General features: G+C 42.6%; 1 protein-coding gene across 1 annotated transcript in view; it reads left to right on the forward strand.

Annotated features, from left to right (window-relative positions):
- The window catches only part of RAB21 (RAB21, member RAS oncogene family), a 37,501-nt gene extending 17,848 nt beyond the window's left edge, over positions 1–19,653 (forward strand). The window contains exons 3-7 of the mRNA XM_078858884.1: positions 9,945–10,052; positions 11,583–11,646; positions 13,081–13,135; positions 14,884–14,972; positions 16,178–19,653. Of these exons, the coding sequence (XP_078715010.1) occupies positions 9,945–10,052; positions 11,583–11,646; positions 13,081–13,135; positions 14,884–14,972; positions 16,178–16,314 (453 nt within the window). The 3' untranslated portion in view covers positions 16,315–19,653. The remainder of the gene's footprint in view (positions 1–9,944; positions 10,053–11,582; positions 11,647–13,080; positions 13,136–14,883; positions 14,973–16,177) is intronic.
- The last annotated feature ends 1,656 nt before the right edge of the window (positions 19,654–21,309 follow it).

The raw sequence follows: 21,309 nt of genomic DNA on the forward strand, positions 1-21,309 counted from the left end.
AAGGTGACATGTTCGGGCAAGGTCCCGTTCACAGCACATAGAGAGGCCGGAGAGGTTAGAGAGGTTGACCTCTGTGAAGAAGGACCATAGCTCAAAACGTCACCTACTGCATACGTTCCCTTTGAAGGCAGTGTTATCGACGATATGTATTCTTCAAAATACAATAAAAGCAAGATGTTGAGATTTTATGCCATGGTCCCACCGCTACGTCTTGTGTGGTAGTGGCAGGGCATAGTTTATGCATGGCTCCTGCCAAGCACTGTTAACGCCACATATTCCAGTTGAGCACAACACGTGCTGCAGATTAATTAGAATGCACTGCCAGAATTTCACACTGGCTGATGAAGCTACTGCTTTGGAGTTAATTTGTTGTTTGATTGCCACGCAGTTGGTTGTCGATTATGTTATATTGTGGTACTTTCAAGTTTTCTTAAAGCAAAACTGTAGACTGGTCCAGTGCCTCAGAAAAGTAGTCTGGCACCGCCAATTTGAGGTACTTATCTTTTATAAAGGTGTTCATTTATAGTCCTTAACATTTGTGTTTAATTTCTGGATTAACTTATGTAATAAAGTTGTGCTATAATTTTGATTCTCAAGGAAAGCACTGCAATAAGTGACTAATTGTTTGCTGCCACCATTGTCAAAATAAAAACAAATGTAGTTCTAGCGTTTTTCACGAAACATTGCATGATATTTAGTTTTTCACTTCCCTGCTCCTTGTCTGTTTCCACTTCCTTTAATGTGGCCTGGCGCTCTAAAATTACTTGTCCCCTGTGACGTGTTGTCATAAGTGAGCTTTGGGTTAATGCGAAGCGAAATATGTGGAGTGAGAGGCGGCAGAGGGGTGGAGCGAGAAGCAGAGATGGAGATGGCACAGGAGACATGAGCATGGAATTCAAGCTGTCACTTCCTCCTACTCTGCTCATTTCTCCCCTGTCTTTCTTGTGCTGTTTATCTCTCTCTAAGCTTCTCTCTCACACAATACCCCCTCTCATGCTCTGTGATTATCTCAATCTACACACATCTGGACCAGTTGTTCATCTGCTTTTGTCACTATACATCTCCGCATGGTATTTATGCTTCTGTCACTTGATTTTCATGGCAGAAAATAGCATTCTCTGATCTAAAGTTTTCTCAAATACAAACGTTCAGGTTTTCCAGTCCCCTGAAGAACATATTAAAATGTTACTGTTTTATAAACCTCAAGCAGGCAATAATTTTCATCCACATACCTTCTCTTCAACTTGGTGTGTTGATTAACTTATGCTAATTACGTCATTTAATATATAAAACTAACTTTTTGTTTCCATATCTATCTCCACATACAAAAAGAAAGTATTGTTTTATACAGCCCATCCACCAAACTGATTTCTGGGAGTGCATCTTACAAGCAGCATGATTATTTTGTGGATTGTATTAGAAAGTTCTGCGTCAGACTGGCTAGGACCCATGTCTAATTCAAAGGTTCCTTGCCAATTAACATTTGTCAGCTCACTAGCATTGCTTCATGTAAGCCTGACTTGGTGTGGTCTGTGACTGTTGTTGTTTTGCTGCCTTGCCCAAGCTAGAATTTGGTGTTGACTAATTAGCAGGAATGTATGTGTTGTGACATAGAATTAGCTGTGTAGCAGCATAGTGCTGCTGCTGGCGGGGAAGGGGATCTGCAGCTTACAGCAGCTTTGACAGCAGCAGGCAAGGTAATACACCAGAGGGGGATCTAGGGGAAAGGTCACGGAAGGGACACACCAGGAACTCTCGGGCAGGTTCTAGAAAGGGGGCATGGCCGGGGGCGGAGCCAGGCCACGCTGACAGTATAAGAGGGGCCCCGAGGGGGGACCTCGGGGCTGTCGTTTGGAGTGGGATCCCCATCATGCTGCTGGAGTCTTCACCGTCGTGTCCGTCTTCACCATCTCGGTGTCGCCAGTCAGGCAGTCTACCAGCTGTCCTGACTGGGAACCATAGTCGACTATAGACGGATTATTTGGAAGTTAACCTGTTGGTGCGTGTTAATAAACAGAGTGCCTCCAACTGTTAGTGTCTCCGATTCAGTCACTACATATGTACTTCTATAATTTGTGCTTGTACTCTTTATTTACTTATTTTTAGTGACTTGCTTACTTTAAAAAATCATTTTTGCTCTTATGTCAGTTTTTTGTACTATTTGTTTATTAACTCGCTGACCCACCCCTACTGGTCAAAGAGCTTCATAGCTCATCGGATTCCACCAGCCTAAATACAGACTCTGATTCTAGCAGCTGATAAGACTCTTAATTGTTGAAATCTGTTCAGATCTTACTTGCATTGAACCATTGCTTCTGTTAAGATGCCCTCCCAGAAGGGCATCTGGCCAATGCGGTGGCAAGATGTTAACTACCTCGCCTGGTATACAAGAGTTTGGGGCTTCTATCCCAACCCTGACGCCTGTATTTTAGGAGTTTGCATGTTCTCCTCGTGATCACATGGATTTTTATCCGGGTTCTCTGGATTTTCCCTCCACATTTAGAAACATGCATTTATATTATCTGGCTGTTATACATTTCCACTTGATAAGCCACTTCGTTAAGCTATCATTTGTGCGACTGATTACACATTATAGCTCAGTAAGGCCCTTTGAGCTATATAGCTGAGTCGGCCTTACTTGGTAAAATAACAATAGTTTATAGTTTTGTTTTTAGTTTACATTTATTTGTTTATGTGAAATAAAAAAACGATATCGACAGGGGGCATTAGTTATTTTGTAATGGACTTTCTCCACATAGATTTTTCATGATTATTATTTTACAATACTTGGCAGTATCACACGTAACATCTTTTTCTGTAATGACATAAAACAGTTTAATATTGATTTGATTTCATCCATCTATCCATGTGCTGGATGTTTGGTTGCAAGAGGCCTGGTGATACAGGGGTGAAACGAACTGTGTGCACATGTGCCTAGAGATGTACAGCTATTCACGTGTCTTATAAATCCCATTCCATTGCAAAGGTGGTTGTCCGTCCAGCCATCATGCGTAAAGTGTTAATTGGCTTAACATGTAGTTACCGCACAAACAACGTTTACTTTGTGGATAATATTGGTGCCTCATGCAAACAGAAATCCGTGACGGTGGCAAGCTCATTATTGCAACAGATATTTGCCTTCAAACAATGTAGCGGATGTGACCACTGCTGGGTATCACCCACCGGACATAGCAGTCGTGGCCAAAAGTTTAGAGACCAAGAAATATACCAAGCGGTGCACAAGATAGTAATATTTGTGTATGCACGCATAAGGGAATGTTTATTTTAAATGGCACACTGCTTGAAGTCTGGAACACACACCGTACCACTTTCAGAATTGGCACAACAATAAACGCATTTGCAGCAGCGGGAGCATTTGCAACGTTATCTGAAGCTTCCTTTTTTTACAAGAACAATATACAGCCTGATGAAAGGCACATTGAAACAATACAGTTACCTCCGTGAATTGGAAAATCTACCACTACACTTGCGACTTCTACACAGCACCAATCTGAAAAGAAGAATAACACGAACTTAGCAGGTCAGTCAGTAAGTTTATATTGGCTAAGGCCCATTGAGCTAAGAATATATTTTTCAATGGTGACCTGGCCAACACGACTGATGTGATATTGCCAGTACATTACATGGCTGGGGACGATTTATAGGGGCTGAATAGAACAAAAGGAGGGAAATTGTATAAACATGGTTAAATAAACAACCATAACTATATACAATGGAAATCTAGTAAGTAGTCCAAATTAACATGCATGAAACTTCTGAGAGGAACTCGCATATAGCATTTAACATAGCATTTATTGCAGTAAGAATTACCATTACAATTCCCATTTTGCATTAACATTCTCAAGTTCCAGTCACAAAGAGCTTTACTGACGACAGTCAAAAGTGTGGCAGCAATAGCCATAAATTAATGCAGATCAGTTCAATGCAGATCGGTTCATTTGGAAGAGGCGAGTGAAAGCACGGACACATTCTCGAGACTTAAATGTACTACATCGGTTTAGTTTGCTACAATAAACAAAGAGGGTGGAAGCTGATAAAGGGAAGTTGGATTAGATTCCCCACTCCCAAAAATATGAGTTTAACAGATTGTACATGATATGTAATAAGTCTGTAATACAGCCTTTCATGAAGGTGTTGTGTATGTTAAGCTCATTGTGCTTTGTTACAGATTGCAGATCTTTAATTTAACACGGTGTTAAGTCCCTACTTTGGAAGAATAGCTGAAGCCTAATTTTTATTGGGGCATTATTCAAATAAATCTCCCTGTTTTTCCATGCATATGAAAATATTTTTCGAGTAAATTGTTTGCAACTGCTCAGCATTTTAAATCGGGGATTTGTTTTAATATGCACAGCATTTAAATCGCCTGGTAGAGACTGCCATCCCATACATTCTGTCTGTATAATTTATCTTTCATAGTGCATTGTTTAATTAGTTGCAGGGTGTCAGACCGTTTCCATCACCGGAAGGATATCCCTCCAATTAGTCTTGCTTCAAGGTGTTTTATTATGCTCTCTTTATGTGCTGGGGATGTGTGCGATGCAGTTTTTTTATGGTTTATTGAAAGGGAAAAAAAATCGACACCGAGGAGTTGTAGTGTCTATGTAGCTGTCAACCGCTCATGTGTGCATTGTTGCCTTTAATGTATGTGGACCATTGAGTGAAGATAAGTGTGTTCGTGATGGATGAATGTGCAAGGATCGGATCTCCACACGGAGGCAGCTTTAGGATGGACGCTTGTTGGGTGATGATCACCAAAGCCCGCGAGGTCAGACTAGACCGATACCTCACGTCCATGACCAATTCAAATAATGCTCGGCCCTTCTAATGTTGGCTACGTGCCCTGTTGCATGTATTATCTTACTTTTTATTGGTTCTGTGCTGTTACAACTGTGCTCTTAAACTTGCCATGGGTAGTAGCATTGTGCTCCTTCGTCACTTCACTCATTTTTGTTTCATTTTGAGTAGTGCGTTTACAGATTGGTTTCAATGTAATCTTTCATATATTTAGGATATTATAAAGTTAGGGTTTCACATTAATAATGTTTTATTTTTATTTAGTCTGTGAAATATATGAGGATGGTGCGGGCTATCTTTTAGTTTTTACAGAACTGAACAAAACTTCACAGGCCTGAGAGTTGGAGGAGAAGTGGTCTCATACGAGTCTAGTTGAGTATTTGTATTATTATTCGGGGGGAAAATATATAACGGATGCAAATACCTCCAATTTGAGTTTGTGCCTTGCCTGAAGTGCATTGCCTATGTTGTGTATTAAATTACAACGCTGAGGCAGGTCTTCAAGTAAGCGCTTGCGCCGGTTTATTAACAAGGGTTGGTGACTGGTGACAACTTCCACCAGTGGTAGGTGCCCTACACTCGGTCCTTCACGTGGACCCTCAGCTCTGTCCCTAGCCTCGGCGATCTCTTGGGCTCTCTCACTCGAGTCGGATCGGGGGTTCAGCCAACACCGACCGAACGAGGAGAGCAGCACCTTCTACGACTACAGCCGGCTTCTCTCCAGACTCCCTGAGCTCTACCCCTGGCTATCTCTTCAACCGCTCTCCATCCCGGGCTCCCACAACGACCCCGCTTTCGTCACGGGGCTCCCCTTAAGTACCCCCAGGTTACATGACGTCATCGCACCTCACAAGCGCGTATGATGTCGCGTCCCCATACTACCGACCCGGGTGTGAACATAACGAAAGCGGAGCCCCATTAACCCGAAGAGGAGACAACAATGGATAACAACAACAGGAACTATGTGAAGCGCGTGTGAAGGCGGAGCTGCCTGCAAGAACCCGAACATGAACATTAGGGCAGCACGGCAATAAGGAAGGCCCTCATCACACTGAACAACGCGGCAATTTTGACGACAATGGCTGGAGGCCGATGACAACGGGTCCCACTGGCCGTCATCGGAACCGAACGCCCCTTGAACGCATGTGAGCCGCAGGCCCGCTCCCACGTGCTGCGTCGGTCAGTGGGACAGACGACACGCCAGGTGGCAAGCGGCTCGACATTGGGGACTCCAAAGGAAGAGGCGTCGCCTCCGGAGCTGCTGGTGGGGGCTCTAGGCACACACACAGGGCGGACATCGTGCCCACCATCAAGACCCGTGTGAGCCGGCGTGTCGGACGCATCAATTACCGGCCGCTCGGAAAGTGGGGATGAATCCACGAGGCTAGGTGGTACATATCTTTTCAGCCGCGACAGGTGTACGATCCAGTGCCGGCGGCCGAAGCGAATGCGAACACATTGTGGGCGCCGGACCTCCACGACCTCAGCAGGCCCTGCCAAGGGCGGTGCATTTTAGGGGACGTGCCAACAGGTACTTGGGGGCAGTGGAGCCACGCCTTTTGCCCCTTTTCCCATGGAAGGCCGGAGGCCTGATGTTTCGGCAGGCGCTCGTTAGCCGCCTGCCGGCTGGCCAAATTTTCCACAGCCGCCTGCCGTGCCTCGCGCAGCTGGTCGAGCACGACCTTCATCGGAGCGGCCACTGCGGACCCCTTTATCGAGGATCCCAGGTCCATTTGCACCTGAATGGGGATATTCCGGATCTCGGCAATACATTAGATAGAAGGGTGAGAACCCTGCTGAGACATGAGGGGCTAGCCTGTATGCGGCCAGGACCCCCGGGACGAACAGGTCCCAGTTCGACTGGGATGTGCTCACCTGGTGGCACAGCATAGATGTGAGGGTGCGGTTTAACCATTCAACCATGCCATGGGACTGAGGATGATAGGGCGATGTGTGATTTTTCTTGCTGCCAAGGAGGTCACAGACCTCCTTAAGCAGTCGTGAAGAAAGTTTTTTGACCTGGTCCGTTAATAGTTATTATGGCGCACCCTTGTCCTACACATAACCCTGCACAAGGACAAGGCCGACTGGTCTGGCAATGGCCACGTCATAGGCCAGCGCGTGAGGTACTCGACCCCAACTAAGATATATTTGTGTCCCCGTTGGGACGTCGGAAAGGGCCCCAAAATGTCAAGTGCCACAAGCTCATTTTCACGAGCAACCCAGAAGGACTGCAGCAGGGCCCGATCATGGCCAACCGGGGCCTTCCACCGTGCACAATCGTGGCAACCTTTCAAAAACAGTGCCACATCACTCTCTACACCTGGTCAGTAGTAGTCCCGTTTAAGGGTCAACATGGTCTTATGATAACCCAGGTGCATAAGTTTCTCGGGAATGGCACGAGTCAATTTTCCTCACAGGCCAGTGGGTACAACCACACAATAGCGCTCCAATTCGGCATCCCAATGCATGAGGAGGCCGTCATGCACAGCGACAACCGGGCCCGCCGGTGGAGCTGAGCCCCGGGCGTGTAGCCCAACACAGCATCGTAACCATTTGCAAGTTGAACCACACCTCTCGGGAGAGACCCAGGCCAAATTCCATAAGCAATGCCACGCCCGGAGGTGGGGCCGCTTCGACCATTGCAACCAACTGGGCCGCGGTGTGAACCGGGGTTCTGCAGCGACGAACCCAGGGTACACGCGAACCCGCCCTCCGTAGGCAATCTGGACAGGCCATCCGCGTTCCCATGCTGTGTCCCCTTCCGGTAGATGACATTGAAGGAATATTTCTGCAGCACCTCAAGCCAGCGGGACAGCTGACCCGAGGGCTGATGTATCCGCAGGGAATATTGCAGGGCCGCATGGTCAGTTCGAACTGTAAACTGCCTGCCAAACAAATAAGGCCTATACAGCTGCAAAAAAACCACAATGGCCAGCAGATCCCTCTGGGTCACACAATACCGCTGCTCCGCGGGACAACACGCGACTGCCAGACATTTGGTCCTTCACGTGGACCCTCAGCTCTGTCTGTCCCTAGCCTCGGCTATCTCTTGGGCTCTCTCACTCGAGTTCGGATCGGGGGTTCAGCCAACACCGACCGACCGAGGAGAGCAGCACCTTCTATGACTACAGCCGGCTTCTCTCCAGACTCCCTGAGCTCTACCCCTGGCTGTCTCTTCAACCGCTCTCCATCCCGGGCTCCCACAACGACCCCGCTTTCATCATGGGGCTCCCCTTAAGTACCCCCAGGTTACATGACATCATCGCACCTTACAGCGCGTATGAAGTCACGTCCCCATACTACTCCTCTACACCTGGAAGGATGCCCTGCTAGTGGTGGCTGTCGCCTTTGCCAGGAAGGGTGGGAAATTACAGGTGCTTTGCTGTTATTCGCCAGACTTGATTTTGTAAAGGAAAAGGGCTATAATCTGCAAACACTTTGAATTTTTCTCGAAATTGGTCTCGGAGAGGAATATATTGAACAATATTGTTGCCACATTCCATGAAAGTGCAGATTCCCCTAGCTTGATTGAATGGGGTGCATAATTTTGTTTTGAATTGTTGGAAGGGATTATCCAAGCCAGCAAACTTTTATAATACGACAAAAAATCAAACAAGGTGTTAACGATTGTGCAAACGGCCATCACTTCACATTATAACATCCAACAGTCACGTATGAGTTGTGACCAATTAACCGGGCACATGCAATGCAGTATTTGCATGGTGTACCTATAATTATCTCTGAATATTAATGTTTATTCATGGTGGAGCTTTTTTAATCTGGGTACAAATCATGCCACCCAACGCCGTACAAGAGCACTACACAACTGAACCGCGAAAACAACCGACGCAGTCGTAAACCCAACGCACTTTGGCCTCGCTATTTCAGACCGTGGTAGCCCATTAGACAAGATAAATACATATCAGAGAAAAAAAAACCTCAATCTATTTCCTAAAACACACTGCAGGAGGGCAGTGCTTGGTCACACACTGAGAACTGGCTTCCTCCTAAAACAATTGCGTGAGTCCAGCGCGTGACGCATGCCTATTACTCCTAGGTCCCTTGATTACCATGCCATGTTATGGTCTGCTTTTTTTTCCTATCTGTGAGTACTACACATTTCTTCTGTCCTCCATATAGCACATGTAGTAGTGTTATTATTATTTATTTTCGCTTGTCTTTTTGCTGCACGGCTGAAGGAAATCTATGTACGATTTTTTTTATTTCCACACTGCAGAGCTCTTCTGTTTGGTGAATGTAATTGTTATTCATGGTGGCAGCTGTAACTTTAGCATCACTGAATTATGGTTTGAATAAAAACAATTATATTAATACATACCATTACATCAGTATCTGTATGTTATTCTATTGCGGTAGTGTCTTTGTGTAGTATAACATTTATGATGTGCTAGTCACCGCTCCACTTTTGTTTTACTGACGCACTGGCACTGCCACATTACGGATCCTCTCAGCTATGTTCTAAATGCCAGGGTGTGCGGCTGTGTTCACTCTCTGGGATTTCCCCCACTGACTGGGTCATGATGCAGTGTGGTTTGTACGGGATCGTGAAGTCATGCTCATGCCCCACATCGATCTTGTGAAATGTTTTTAATCGGAAGCCAGGAAGCCAGCTTTTCATAGCTGTTGCAGGTATCTCAGTTGTTTAGTTCATGATCCCTCCAGTGTCTCCTTTTGGAATACATTAATTAACACATTTTCTATGAATTTGTTTCCTTTTGTGTTGGATTTTTTTTCACAATCTAAGTAGGTAGTGTAATGTGGCAGTGTCTGTGCTTGTATATAAATACATTTGGGTGGGACTAGCACTGCAACAAATGTTTAAACTGAACCACGCCAACATTGCAGACTCCTTGCCAAGCAGCCAAACTTTTCATCTCACTCCGCCATTCTCGGCTCTCCCTATCCTGTAAACATTCTTACAAATATATGAATGGATCCAGGGAAATCCTTCTTGGAAAGTTCTTCATGAAAAGTTTTCAACTACTTCTACCAACATATTTAAGTAATTGATCGGTGAATGTGCCAAGTGTTATAATTGAGTGACAGGGCGCATGGGCAGTGACTGGATTGTAAGCGCGTCTTCCTGTACCTGGTGTGTGCAGGACACAGCAGGCCAGGAACGCTTCCACGCACTTGGGCCTATCTATTACCGTGACTCCAACGGAGCCATTCTCGTGTATGACATCACGGATGAGGACTCCTTTCAGAAGGTATCGTTTACCGCACCAGCTGTAAACCGCCATTTTTCCTGTTTTACATTCACGCGTTTTAATTCTGGTTATGGAACCTTGTGGACCTGTTTCAACTAGACCAGTTCCAAAATTAATCCTACCTGTCTCCGTGATCCCAGTGTTGTCTTGTTCAAGTCAATATTAACTAATAATTGAATCTTCATAATTTGTTACTTTAGGTAATGTGATGTCACTAAATGATACCGCAATTTAAGGCTCTACATCCATTTATATTTTTAAATCATTGTGGAGTCTGCCAAATACACACTGAACAGTTTATCAGGTAAGTGTCGTCATCTGATTACAGAATTGTCACATCCAGGTCGACTTACCCATGTTGTTGGTGCTGGGTTTTGTCATGTTGAAACTATCTTTTTTTTTATTTAACATGTGTGCATGACATGGATGTATATTGGGGTCATAACCTCTTAATAAAATGCAAAAAATGTAATCTCTGCTATGTTTACATGCTTAACAACTGACTTGAATAAAGTATTTTATTCCAAACATGTTGACTAGAACTAGTTTTCCTAATTCAATAAAATTAAGACCATAACGTTTACATTTTAATTGGAATTCAAGTTATGTTTAGCACAACTGTATTTTGAAAGAAATAAGCATAATGGGTACAATTACCCTATTTTCATTCATTATAATTTCACGCATTCCTATTAGGGATTATTTTAGAAATTGAAAGTATTTTGGAAATTAGCACACTTACCCTCTTCATACAGTGACATATAGACAGTATATTCTTCTTTCGTATGGCTATAGATTGAGTAGCAGCTATAAATTAATGTCTAGGTTGTAAATCTTCTGTCGGCTTCCAGTTACAGCAATTGTGAAACCACTCCTGTCCTCTGAGAACGCTCTTTGAGAACGAGTTTACACAGACCCATGCACTTGCACAGAGACCCGTTGACTCGCACAAAGACCATATGCTCGCACAGTGACCCATCACAAATAAGTATATTTAAATAGGACAATGCAATTACTATATTTGTGTCTCATGAACTTAATTGACTTATTTTATATGTTTGTCCAGAATTAACTATTATTTATTATCCAGTATGTGGTTTGTGGAAAGTTGTCCCATTAGTACACTTGGCTACGTACGGTGCGAAATAAGTTAAACTTGCATGCATAAATATATTAGAGATTTCTGCTGTTTTACTTGTTCCCTTACTTATTAATTGCCCTATCATATTTTTGACGTAAGATATGAATCACTTGTCACGTGTGAATGACTCTTTAAGACACTTGGCATAAAGGGCACTCTATCAAAAATAGATATTATTATTATTATTGCTATATCCAATAATTTCACTTGGATTTATGGGTTCCTAGCACAGTAAGGCTGACCAATGCACCACCTCTGTTTTCATTTAGAGTCTATCCATTACAATCGTTGTACAAATGAATTGCAGCACAATGCTTTTGAATTGGATAGTGTGATGTATTACAAATTACATTTGCCATGTGTGTTTGTGCTTCTATCTTTTTTTGCAGGTCAAAAACTGGGTAAAAGAATTAAGGAAAATGCTTGGAAACGACATCTGTTTATGTATAGTAGGTATGTCATTGTTCCAACATACATTTCAGACACTCATACAAAACATGTTTGTGTGCATGCTTGTTTCCGTGAATGATTGTAAAGTAGGGTAGAGTGTGGTAAGTATTGTATAAAAGCCCTTGCAAAGTTCTGCTGATGTATTTCATCTTAACTTAAAATGAGACATTTATTGCACCTTCCTGTTGATGTAATAATTAAGTAAGCAGGGTAATACTGTATGTGTGCTTAATTATGCAGAATGTCAAATGAAACAGGAGCTCACAAGAATGTTTACAAAATATATGTTTGAAGTTTATGCTAGTGGAGGCTCAAATTAAACTCGGATTTTTCAAACAATGCGATATCAGCTATGCACACAAATTGGGGCTAAAAATATTCCAAATGTTTAAGTTGATTGCAGCTCAGTAGATATCTGCACGCTAAAAGAAGAGCAATACGTGACAGTCTTTAGCCTTTGCATACTGCATTTAACCAATACGATGTTAAGGTATGTGGGAAGCTTTTAGCAACAAGGCCCATATTCATTATTATTTGCTTGTGAGCTTCAGTATATATGCAAAAATACCCCAATTAGCACAGTTAGCGACGTACGGTGCAAAGAAGTTCAACATACGTACATATAACTAATCACTGTCACCAGTAGCACTTGCCTTACAGCAGAAAAAATGGGTAATGGGTTGACATGTTGTGCATTGGCACTTCTTAATCGTGAAAAGTGACTAACTATTGAGATGGTGATAGTACTTTTCACTGAGTGGTCTAGAGAAAACTAGGGCATTTAAAAATACAATTACAAATAGACGCTTATTGAATTGACGAATGAACAGTTTTCCATTGGTTGAAACCGAGTGTAATAGGAAATGCCACGCTGATGGAGAAGCCTTTGTTATGATACATGATATGAACCCTTTGCTGTGTTAAGCCGCACCTCAATTCAGTAGCTGTGAACGTGGATACCTCCACAATATACAAGCCCTCAATGTATGTAAACAGGATTAAAATATTTATAAAATGTTCTTACATTCATTTCCCTCTCATACATTGATAGTTACTTATTTTATTATTTTTATCAAAACGATGTAAACAATACTAGCTTATCCTGTCCTGCAAGAATACAGGTTTTAAAATGCAAATAGTTTATACATAGCTATCTCCAACTCGGCCCACAAACTTTTGGTACAGGACTGACCATTAAGTATGCAGATTTGAGTGCTCCAAAACGCTGCTGATACATTCATAACAAAGGGAAAAGCCCTTTTACAATATTAAGCAAAGAAATACGAACAGAGGAATAATTTTTAGAATGATGCATGGCAAGTCAAATGTGTCATTTGCCTAGTAAATCATGAAAGCACATTCCTGTGACCTGTATAAAATCGTGTTTGAGCTTGCTGCATTCATTTTGTAAATGTACAATGTTTGTTTTGTGCACAGGTAACAAGGTAGACCTTGAGAAAGACAGGCATGTGTCCGTGGAGGAAGCTGAGGAGTGAGTACTTAAATAAACAATATTTAATGCGTGGAGATATCTGTGCTTTCTCTACTTTAAAGATACATTTTTACTCTTATTTGTAAACGTCCCTTTTCGCTCTAAATCCTGTTATCGTTGGAGAACAGCCAATGATATGATTTTTGCTGTTAATCACTTACGGCAGAAGATTTTCAGACAAAATTGTCGAATGCATAGGAGCGTTATTGTTTTTCTATAGCTTATGCTCACTAGTTCTACATAATCAAGGGGTCCAATACACTTGCATGACACGTTACGAATTATACGCAAAAATAATAAGCCATGGAAATGCCACGAATGCTCTGGTGATATTCCTCATTCCACTCTTCTCTTGCTGGGGGCATTTATTTTCAGGTGAGATCAGGCTTGCGTTGACAGCTTTCTATCTAATGCCGACTGGAGGAAGTTTCTATACCTCGGAGTGTGATGTCACATCTTACATCAAATCTTAAAGTACTCGCTTGTCTAGTTGTCATCCTCCCCTTGAAAAGAAGTTTACATTTCTATCACTTTGCACTCTGCGAGCAGTCAAATAGCCCCTATGATCCACTCAGGTGTGACGGGATCTACAGCCAGCAGTCCATTGACATAAGGGCTCTGTACATCTCCACATGTACTTCTTCAACAACATTTCTGAGGTTCAATGGACTCCTCATCAAAGTGCAAGAATGCAGCAACTTGAACCACTCCCACACTTTAGTCAGTTTTGACACGATGTTTTTATTTTCATTCATATCATCGCAATATGTTTCAGGAGCTAAATGCCAATCATCGGGGTCTACTAGCCATGATGAGAGGGCTGATTTAGTGTAGTTTTGATATTCCTCCGTTGAATGAGCATAGACGACGGTGGTTTGCTTTTGTGTTCCATATTTTGGGTGAGATTGTGGTCACCTCGCAGTGACCCCCCTCACCTGTTGTACCTTTCTGTGTCACCTTAAACACAGCTCATACTGTCAATATTGGAGAAATGGACCATTGCCACCTTAATATAGCATAGAGCGGTGTTCCTTGCATAGCTGAAGACCCCCAAAAGGTTGAGACCCCCCCCCCGTCTCAGCATTTGGATGGTTACTGTGTGCAAATGTAATTCCCATATTTGGATATTTCCATGGTGGTGTGTATAGGGAGTTGATAATCCCAACCATTTCGGAGAAATCGCCAAAATGTCCGCATGTCGTAATGACTGAAAAGGTGATGTGGAGATGTTCCTGTTCCACTGTCGGGATACTATGATGCTGTCGTGGATGGATTTCGTGGCATTCTGGGTGCAGTGTGAAATTTTGTTTATGCGGAAATTCCATTTTATTAATCGAAAAGTTTATTATTTGTCAATCGCATTAATGCAAATTCCATAAACTAAACGTTTGTAAATCGAGCAATACCTGGAACAGTATTTCCATTAATTAAGATTCCACACTAAATAGCACTGACTACATTCAAGTTAATTTGATTCAGAAGCTTAAATGAGGTATGAATGCGCCTGAACATAAGAGGATATTTATATCTCACTGTATTTAGCATGTGCCTCGCCCCCCTGTGTCCCACTTGAGGACCTGGTGCAGTGTGCCAAACCAGCGCTGAGAATGCTACGCCATCTGGGCCTGGTGCTTACTCCAACACACTTGCGTTATTGGCCATTGAATACGAGTGCTTACAGCAATTACTCGAGCATTTTTCCCAAGCTATGACCTCATGTCTGTTTGTGTGTTTGCCTGTGTTCATAGGTACGCAACGTCAGTAGGAGCCAAGCACTTTCATACATCCGCCAAACAAAACAAGGGCATCGAAGAGCTCTTTCTGGACCTTTGCAAAAGTACAGTAGCTATTCCAAAAAATATTCATGCATGTTCTGCAGCTTGTTTGAGAATACAAGTGCTGATCAAAACCTATACCATTGTATATTGTTCCCTTAATGATGAATATATATTATTTTTTATTATCATTATGAGCCCTCCAGTGTGATGTTGGCAATAGATCCTGAACCTATTGTGCCATTTGATATGTAAATCCTCTCAAGAGATTCCCACTGTCTCATGTTGAAGTCAAAGTGCCTGCATGGTCAAATGAGGATTGGGTGACTCTTTGTCCACTGCTAAAAGTTTACTTTCCTAAAAACAGGGGCCAGTCTCTCCATAGGTTACCCACTGTCAATTTCCCACAAAGTAGTGTTTGTTTTATTAACCTAAAGAGGACAATAGACCGAGTTGAAACTGATTTCCGCACCTTTGATTAGCATGGTTGGCTATGTGCGGTGCGAAATAAGTTAGCCATACGTATCAGAATTTTAACTCTGAACTCTGATTGAACAAATAATTGACTTTACCCTTTCTGGAAATAATACAAGAGGTGTTAAGAGGTTCAAACACAAATTTGACACCTATTGCAAAGCATCTGCATGAACCACACATGCATGTGCTAAAACATGCACCAAATGTGCTTATATAATATATGCATTGTCTTTGAAATTGATTGGCCTCCTTTATAGCCTTGTCTCACCAGTGTTAGACGAGAGAATGCCAAATCGTGAACGGCTCAAATGTAATCCAAATATCAACACACTAAGACCTTTGGCTGAACGGTTATATTTATGTGACCATATTGTAATGGTATCAAAATATTTTTAAAGTCTATATAAACTTTTTTTATTTTACCAGGTAAGGTCCACTGAGCTATATAGCTCTTTTTCAGAAGCAACCTGGCTTCAAACGATAGCTCAACGATGAGGCTTATCACGTGTAAATGTATAACAGCCAAATCCTCGAAATGCATGTTTATAAATGTGGAGGGAAAAAACGGAGGCCCCGAAGATAAATCCACATGAATCATGGGGAGATAGACACGCAAGCTCCAAATATACAACAATCATCAGGGTCGGGATCGAACCCACGACTTTCTGTATACCAGGTGAGATAGTTAACACCTCGCCACCGCGGAATCCTTTTAAAGTAGGGACATCAGTGATTGGGATTCAAATGACGACAATGACTACGATGATGATAACAATGGTGTGTGTTTAAGGAATGCTGGAGACGGCGCAGTCAGAGGAGAGCGGGAAAGGGAACGGCGCGTCCCGTGGCGGCAGCACGCGGCGCGGGGTGCAGATCGTAGACGACGAGCCCCAGCAGCAAGGCTCCGGAGGCTGCTGCTCCTCCTGAGCTCCGTCCCACACTCCTCCTCCTTCCTCAGCAACCACCTCCACCATTGGGCCCTTTTTACAACAGCTTGGAAGTCGCTCCATGCATGTTCACCGACAGTGCTTGGAAAGCAATCATGAATGCTCATCCGTCGTTTATCCGACGTGAATCTCAAGTGTGGGGGGTGATGCTGATCTGGCTTAGTCGGTTGCCTGAGAATCTGGCTTGAGAATCTTGATGGGCATAGACGTAAGAAATTTGTAAGCAGTGCGTACAGTGCAGCTGCCTCATCGCTTTGCGGAACAGCTTATACATCAACATTATACGTGTTGACATTTGAACATGAAACAATATTTACAATCTAAATTAAAAAGTTTTGCCAATGAAATTTACTGAAAAATGTATGTCAAAATATAATAATAAATTGAGGCGGAGAGCAAGCACCGCGTGTTTATCTTTCTGTAAACATCCTAACGTGGGGCGCCTCGGACTCTTACTTAAGATTTGGCGATTTAATTGCATTAAGACCTGTTGTAAAAAGGGCGATTAAAATAGCAAATTTATGATGAACATGACACCCTTTAATTATTGGAGTGCCATGTTGCTGAAAGAAGTCATTTTATAACTTTTGACACCTGTAATTCGCACTAGTGTTCTCCCACAACGATAGAAGATGTACAACCCTTCCGGATTAACAGACCACCAACTTTTTGTGTGCTTCGTAGGCATTTGTAAGGGGTGTCTAACAAAGTATCCCTTCTGTGTTTTCCTTTCAAAATGTTGGACAACTGCTATCTTTACTGACAATTCAGACACAAACCATGGTTGTACCTGGACACATGACATGTTGCATATTAAGAGGATTGGCGAATTAAATTTGTTAAAAAATGCACGGCATTTTCTCCATCACTTGGCATGAATTTGTGCTTAGGATGAATAACAGGGAAGTTGTAATCTGTTTCACATGCACCAAGGACCCCAATATAGTTTCATTTTAAACTTTTACATTTGCAAAACAATATTCGTAAGAAAATGACCAAACGTTCTAATTAAGGTCCTCCTGAAATAAAGAATTGAGTTAATTTAAGGTTTTCCTCGTTAAATACTGTAATTTACGTTTTGCGATTATAATTTTATCATGTGTTGATGTTTTCTCATGCCCAAGTTGCACACCACTTGTGATGTGCCTTTTGTTTGGATGGAACACATTTGGTGTCCCTACTATGTCACTACTCCGTTCATTGTTGAAGCTGGCCTAAGTCTGGATTTTCCACCCTCAAGCCTGCATATCTCTTGCATCTCTTGTGTTTCTCCACTCAATACATTTGCCCCCCCCTCCCAACCCCCTTCAGGTGTTTTCCGCGTACAACGAACGCACTTCTGTTTTTCCAAATAATGTCTTGCGTGTTTAGCATTGCTACATCCGTGCTGTGTTCTGGGTCAACAATGTATTTTCTTCAATTATTAAGAGCATTAATGCTACAAATTAAAAAAATTCACATTCGGGTTTTATATATGAGTAAAGAAGCATATACATACTAATCATAAATTGATATCAATTCAGCTTGAGTAATGAGACATTTCACGAAACACCCTAGGAATTTATGCATGCAGTGTTTAGCCATTTGGAAGAATTGAAAAGTCATTTCCAGGTGCCTCTGACCCATAACGCTGAGATCTTGGACATGTCAGTGTTGCTAAAATTAGACGTGGATTTGGCATGCATTGGCTTGATTAGAAGTTTCCTGGCCAATGGAATAGAATATTGTTACATGCTGGTATGCCCCCTTTTGGTGTCGTTCGAAGTCCTGTTGTTAAATATCGATTGTATGACTTAATTACTGCTGTGTTAAAGTTTATTTAGTTGAAAACGACATTTTCTCTATATGAAAAAGATGTTGCGATATGTGGTTGTTAATAAAGCTGCAACTTTAAAGTGACTTTTGAAGGACAAGATCCCTCGCTGGAGGAGCGGTGCAAGTAGTGTGTTAAGATGCAGCACTGGGAAGGCTACAGCAGACAGCTGTTTTTGGAAATTGTCGAGCGATGACACTAGTAGACATCGGCACTATCCTGTAAAAATGTTGGCGTCTTATTTGTAATGGACAGCCAACATTCAAGCCCCTAGCATTTTGGTGTGGAACGCACATTAGGAATTTGAAACATCAACTAAAATTGTAAAACTCAATAGTGTAGTTTTTAATTCGGCATTGAAAATGTATACGGCACATTTTGTATTTGTGATGGTGATATCTGGGTATGCATACAGGGGTTTCTTCAGATAGATGGTGAGTAGGAAGCGGAATGCCGACCTTCAACTTGAATGTTGATAACTGTGGCTTGCCTAATGACAGGATACATTGTTGTACTTTTTTTCACACGTTATCTCTATTCGTTGTGTCCAGAATCCCTTGAAAGATATAAGGCAAATGCAAACTCTCACGTCTTGCCACAAAAAAATACCTATTGCACCGTTTATCCATTTGCTTTTTAAATTTAATTCTCAGTGCTAAACTATGTTAATTGACACTTTCTTGCAGTTTGTGGCAGCTGGAATGTTTGACCATACAGTAAAGGTTTTTCAATACACACCAGAAAATGGTAATTTTTGTTGTCGGTTTCTCAGATAAAGTATGCATTTTGCCGAGCTGCCAGCATGTGATGCGGAGTTCGGCACGATGGGAGTATTTGGTATTTAAAAGTGCCATTTGATCTGCCATGCTCGTGTCAACTTTTTCTAAAGCTTCTGGCAAAACCGCCCCCTCAAGATTCAAAAGGTTTTAAATTATTATTCTGAAGGCTAGATCCAAATTAGTTTATTTCAGGGGAAGTATTTTTTTTAGGAGGGTGTTAATATTTCAGTTGCCTTGGGTGCCCGACTAACTTGACGTTCAAAAAACCATTGAGTGCATTCTCCCGTCTCGTCACTTAAAACCCTGACATTGAGAAGGGAATTATTTAATTAAATCCACATTTTAACTGGCATTTGATGCTTAATTGTAACACTACTGTATAATTATTTTAAAAAAACGTGTATAGGTTAAATAAAAATGGGAAAATTATTTTCCTTAAATCTATAAGATTCCCACAAGGCCTTTTGAAGGACGGTTCATCCAGGTGACACGCCAGTCACTGGACACAGGCTTGGATCAGGCATGCTTCCAGCAGGGAAGGTCCCTTCCCCAGTAAGACATGTACATGGCTCTGCAGGCTGCCGTTTCTCCACAGTTAAAAAGAACGCACGCTACATGCATGTTGTGCATGCTGCTGTTGGGTATTCTCGATTTGTGCAGACTGTAATTGACACTTGTAAAAGTATTATTTAAAATACAGCATATAAAGTATTTTACTCATGTTTCACTTACAATATTTGCATCGTTATTGTGTGTATAATTCTGAAGTTTTACGGCTGTGTGATTTTAATCACAGGATAGGAACACTACAATCTTGTGGTACTTTTTTATTTGACCAGAATCTTTTTCTTTTATTTTTATATATAAAAGTCCGCGCGCTCGTGCTTGCGGGGGATTTGGCTCTCGGACGGTGGGCTATATGTAGAAGAAAATTTGCCGGGCGACACGCCCTAAGCCCCGCGGTAGGAAGAGGCTATTTCATTTTCCCATCCAGCCAACACATAACGCTGCGGATATTGCTTCACAGTGTCATGTCCTCTTCGCCCCCCCCCCCAACACGATGTGTCCAATTTATAGTACAGACTCCCTAGATAATAAAATTTCACTGCTTACATACCATTATTCTTGCACGGGTGGGGGATGCTGGGGGGGGGGGTAGCGGCCCAGCCCCTAGCCTGGCAACGTGCCAACTCTGCCGCCTCGCCAATATAGGCAAGGAGGGGGGCTACGCATGGCACAAGGCCTCAACATGCCTATGGTAAGTACAAATTTCCAAGCTTCTTACACTAACAAATCAGGTCCAATGTTTTCTATTATTAAACACATTAGTTGACAAACATTACTATAATAATGTTTGTGTGCAGATAAGAACTCACGTTGATTGCTTTTATCAAACAAATACGTTGGGAGACATTACAATAATAATGTTTGTGTGCCCAAAACTATATTTTTAGGTTGTTAAATTTTCCCTTTTTTTGCTGCGCTTTTATGACGCTGCGACGATCTGCCAGTCTGATGTGGCCATGTACGTCCATGTGTATGTCAGTCCAGGGCTGTGTGTGTGTCAGTCTATGTGTGTCTTAAGTCCATTTGTGTGTGTCTTACTCCATATGTGTGTAAGTACATATGTGTGTTTACGTCAATGTGTGCGAGTCGCTGTATGTGTGTACGTCCATATATGTGTTTGTAACTCCATGTGTGTATATCTCAAGTGGATGTCTATGTGTGTGTCAATCCATATGTGTGTGTAAGTCGATGTGTTTGTGTGTGTCAGTCGATATGTGTGTGTGTCTCAGTCCATGTGCGTGTGTGTTCGTCGCTTGGTGTGCATACCTCCATGTTAGTCAGTGTAACTCCATTTCTTTGCGTGTCTGTAGGTCCATGTATGCATCTTAGTCCATGCGTGTACTTTATTGACCTACTCAAGGCCCATGATACCATCAGTAGGCCTGGCCTCTGGGTTGCTCTTCGTCCTTTCCGAGTCCCTGACCCACTCATCACCATCTTTAAGGACCTTCGTGATGGTGAGCGGCCCCGCGTCTAACTACGTGGCCGTGAGTCAGAGCCATTCCCTTTACACCTTGGGGTGCAACAGGGATGTCCTCTGGCTCCCACATTATTTTACATATATTTGGACCACGTGGTTCATCAAGCCTTCAATGCCTGTACCGGAAGAATTCCCATCTGCTACAGATACAATGGGAGGCTGATCGATGCCCGGGTGCGGTCAACGGATGGCTCCCTATTGCTCAACCACATTATGTATGCCGATGATCTGTTAATTGCTCACTCGGACGAGGAGTTCGAGGTGCTGCTGCTGAACCTGGAGCTTGCCACCAACAGGTGGGGCCTTACCATCAGCCCCACCAAAACTAAGCACCTG

This window comes from Lampetra fluviatilis, chromosome 8 (genome assembly GCF_964198595.1).
Source record: "Lampetra fluviatilis chromosome 8, kcLamFluv1.1, whole genome shotgun sequence".
In the NCBI taxonomy this organism is placed as follows: Eukaryota; Metazoa; Chordata; class Hyperoartia; order Petromyzontiformes; family Petromyzontidae; genus Lampetra; species Lampetra fluviatilis.